Raw genomic sequence first — 3,910 nt, 5'->3', positions numbered from 1 at the left:
GTGGTCCGGTCCGGTCTGGTTTGTTCCGGTCCGGTCCAGTTCGGTTTCCGGTTCCTCTCGTCGGGACCGAGGAGCTCTCTTCACCGCAGCTGCACGCGCCGGGGCTCGGGTCCGTGTGAGCGTCACCGTGAGCGGATCATCACACACCGGGCACCGGCGGCAGGGGGCGGGGCTCCGCTCACAGGATATCAGCACACCCGGGGCTCTTTCACAATAAGAGCCGCGTTTGTTGTTGGACTGAGGCTGCGACAGGAAGAGAGACAGTAACACTTCAAAAATAAAATAAATAACACTAAAAACAGGTTATTCAGACATTTTCATATGGAGAACAATAAATAATTAATATAAAGAACAATAAATAAATAAAAACAGAACAATGAAAAATAATTTGTTATTCAAACATGTCAAAAATATGAAAAACAATAAAAAGTAAATTACAACAAATACAAAAATAACACAAAAAAACAGCTTATTCAAAAATATTAATATAAAGAAAAATAAATAATTTAAAAATAAAAAAATAAAACAGAACAATAAAAAATAATTTGTTATTCAAACATTTATGTGAAGAGCAATAACAAATAAATTAAAACAAATGTTTAAAAAAATCCTAAAAACAAATAAAACACACTAAAAAAAACTCATTCAAAAATATTTATATGAAGAAAAATGTAAAATAAATAATAAAAAGGAGCCCAAGGATTCAAACAACAGTAAAAAATAGAAAATGTAACATGAACTAACAAACTAATAAAACCAGCAAAATAAAAACAATATGGAAAAAATAGGTTTTTAAAAATAAAAAGGGACCTTTAAAAAAACACTTATTTAAACATTAATATGAAGAACAATAAAAAATAAGAAGTTGTTAAAAAAAAAAGAAAAAAAGTTCCAACAAAGACGACATCATTTCCTTTTATCGATTCAGCGTTTTTCCCCTTTTATGATGTTTATTTATGAAACATTTATGAATATTTATAAAAGTCACTTTTAAAGTTTGTTTTGTCGTTGAACAGATTTCTGTTATTCAGTTTTTTACTTTTTTTTTTACAACTTGAGAAATATCAAACGTTACCCGCTTTTATTTTGAAGGATTTGCGATCGATGTTCCGGTTTCAAAATGTCCGCTGTGACGTAGCTCCTCACCAGGGTCTCCTAGCAACGGGAACAAACTCCGCCTCCTTTCTGCCATCCGTTCTGTTGCCATAGCGACCTCCGCCGGTGAATATTAAATATTAAATAATTAAAAATTAACGTTTTACTGAGTTTTAACCGCGAAACTTCATCAGTGACGTTAAGAAAATTAATTATATAAAATAAAACAATAGTTGTTACATTAAATGTTCCGTTTAAATATGTAAATGAGGCCCTTTAATAAGAAACTAATAAATCCTTGTTTTATATGTAAAACACATTTTAGATTTTTGTAACTTCAGTTTATTTTATTAAACATTAAATTCAATTGTTAAATCATAATAATGCATAAAAATATCAGAATAAAATAATAAAATTTGAGAGAAAAAAAACAAGAAATTTAAAATAAACACAATAAAACACAATTTAAAATAAATCATTTATTGGAGAAGAAAAATTAATACAGATTTGACAACAAATTGTTCATAAATGCAGAGAATTTTTTTTAGTATTATAGTAAAATATAATAAAGTGTTTAACCTTCAAAATAAGAGCGTTAGAAAATATCTATAAACAACAACATGCACCAGTTTAACCAGAACAACAATAATAAACAACAACATGCACCAGTTTAACCAGAACAACAATAAACAACAACAACATGCACCAGTTTAACCAGAACAACAATAATAATAATAATAATAATAATAATAAACATGCACCAGTTTCAGACATGAATTCTGATTTAAAGTCTCTTAATCTTTCCCCTAAAACCAAACTTTTATTTTGAAAGCGGAAGTGCCTTGCTCCCCTGACGTCACCGCGGTGATAGACGTGCACGCACGTGGATAATGGAGGTCAGGAAAACAACTTTAAATCCAGGTAAATAAACATTTTACCTTTATTAATCTCTATTTCCAGTGACGTCAGACTGCGTTTGGAATATGACGGTTTTAATATTCGTTATGTTTGATTGACGCCATTTTGTTGTTAAATACAGTCATTTACAGCTCACACGCTTCATTATAATGCAGTTATTAATTCTGAATATAAAAGTGTGATTAAAGAGACAATATTAAAAAGAACAAACTCATTTTTACACGAGTTGTCGCCTCTTGTTACGTGTAAACAACGTTAGCAACACGATAAAAACAAGCTAACAACAACAACATGGAGATTTCTGTAAATAAGCCGCGTCACCGCTGGATATAAGTTATCCCGAATACAAGTGCAGCTCTTACGGATACCTAACATTTATAAAGTCAAACACTAAACTGTTTTTATAAACGGTAAAACGCTATGAAAAATCAAAATACTGTTTTTTTTGCATGGAGTTCTGCGTAACGTCCCCTGCTCTATGAGATACCTGCATTGATTACGCCAGACTGTCCGAGAGAAGTAGACATTTTAGATATTCAGCACTAATTAAGTTACTTATCGGTGTTTTGTTGTAAATACGAACCCATGAGAGGACAGGGGAGCCTCTCCGGAACAGTTCGGCCGGCTTCTTGTCATGGTATCGGGTTTGAAACGTTACCAAAACCCGACTTTTACCGACGGAGCCGGTGCCGTTAAATTCATTTGTAACGAACGTAAAAAAACAAGATGGCGCCCATCGTCTTCCTGTCTATGCTCGATGCTGCCGCGAATGGCGGGAAGCGTCATAGCACCATTTTGTGTTTGAACTGTTTATTTTGTTTGTTTTTATTGTTTTAAACCTTTTTATTTAAACTTGGTTTTCATTACAATGAATTCCATTAATACTGAGAACATTTTAATATTTATACAATAAAATTATATTTATTATTTACACTGAATATTCAACTTTAGTCTGAAACGCTACGACTTTAGTCTGAAACGCTACGACTTTAGTCTGAAACGCTACGACTTTAGTCTGAAACACTACGACTTTAGTCTGAAACGCTACGACTTTAGTCTGAAACACTACGACTTTAGTCTGAAACACTACGACTTTAGTCTGAAACATTACGACTTTAGTCTGAAACACTACGACTTTAGTCTGAAACGCTACGACTTTAGTCTGAAACATTACGACTTTAGTCTGAAACACTACGACTTTAGTCTGAAACATTACGACTTTAGTCTGAAACACTACGACTTTAGTCTGAAACGCTACGACTTTAGTCTGAAACATTACGACTTTAGTCTGAAACACTACGACTTTAGTCTGAAACACTACGACTTTAGTCTGAAACATTACGACTTTAGTCTGAAACACTACGACTTTAGTCTGAAACGCTACGACTTTAGTCTGAAACGCTACGACTTTAGTCTGAAACACTACGACTTTAGTCTGAAACATTACGACTTTAGTCTGAAACACTACGACTTTAGTCTGAAACACTACGACTTTAGTCTGAAACGCTACGACTTTAGTCTGAAACGCTACGACTTTAGTCTGAAACGCTACGACTTTAGTCTGAAACACTACGACTTTAGTCTGAAACGCTACGACTGTAGTCTGAAACACTACGACTTTAGTCTGAAACATTACGACTTTAGTCTGAAACGCTACGACTTTAGTCTGAAACGCTACGACTTTAGTCTGAAACGCTACGACTTTAGTCTGAAACACCACGACTTTAGTCTGAAACGCTACGACTTTAGTCTGAAACGCTACGACTTTAGTCTGAAACATTACGACTTTAGTCTGAAACGCTACGACTTTAGTCTGAAACGCTACGACTTTAGTCTGAAACGCTACGACTTTAGTCTGAAACGCTACGACTTTAGTCTGAAAACGCTACGACTTTAG

General features: G+C 34.0%; 1 protein-coding gene across 1 annotated transcript in view; it reads left to right on the top strand.

Moving 5' to 3' along the window:
- Positions 1 to 1,932: 1,932 nt before the first annotated feature.
- The window catches only part of rrp36 (ribosomal RNA processing 36), a 6,175-nt gene continuing 4,197 nt past the window's right edge, over positions 1,933 to 3,910 (top strand). Inside the window, exon 1 of the mRNA XM_083932974.1 lies at positions 1,933 to 2,016. Within this exon, the coding sequence (XP_083789100.1) occupies positions 1,986 to 2,016 (31 nt within the window). The 5' untranslated portion in view covers positions 1,933 to 1,985. The remainder of the gene's footprint in view (positions 2,017 to 3,910) is intronic.

This window comes from Echiichthys vipera (genome assembly GCF_963691815.1).
Source record: "Echiichthys vipera genome assembly, chromosome: 2".
Lineage (NCBI taxonomy): Eukaryota > Metazoa > Chordata > Actinopteri > Perciformes > Trachinidae > Echiichthys > Echiichthys vipera.
This window is presented reverse-complemented; position numbering and strand designations above follow the sequence as displayed.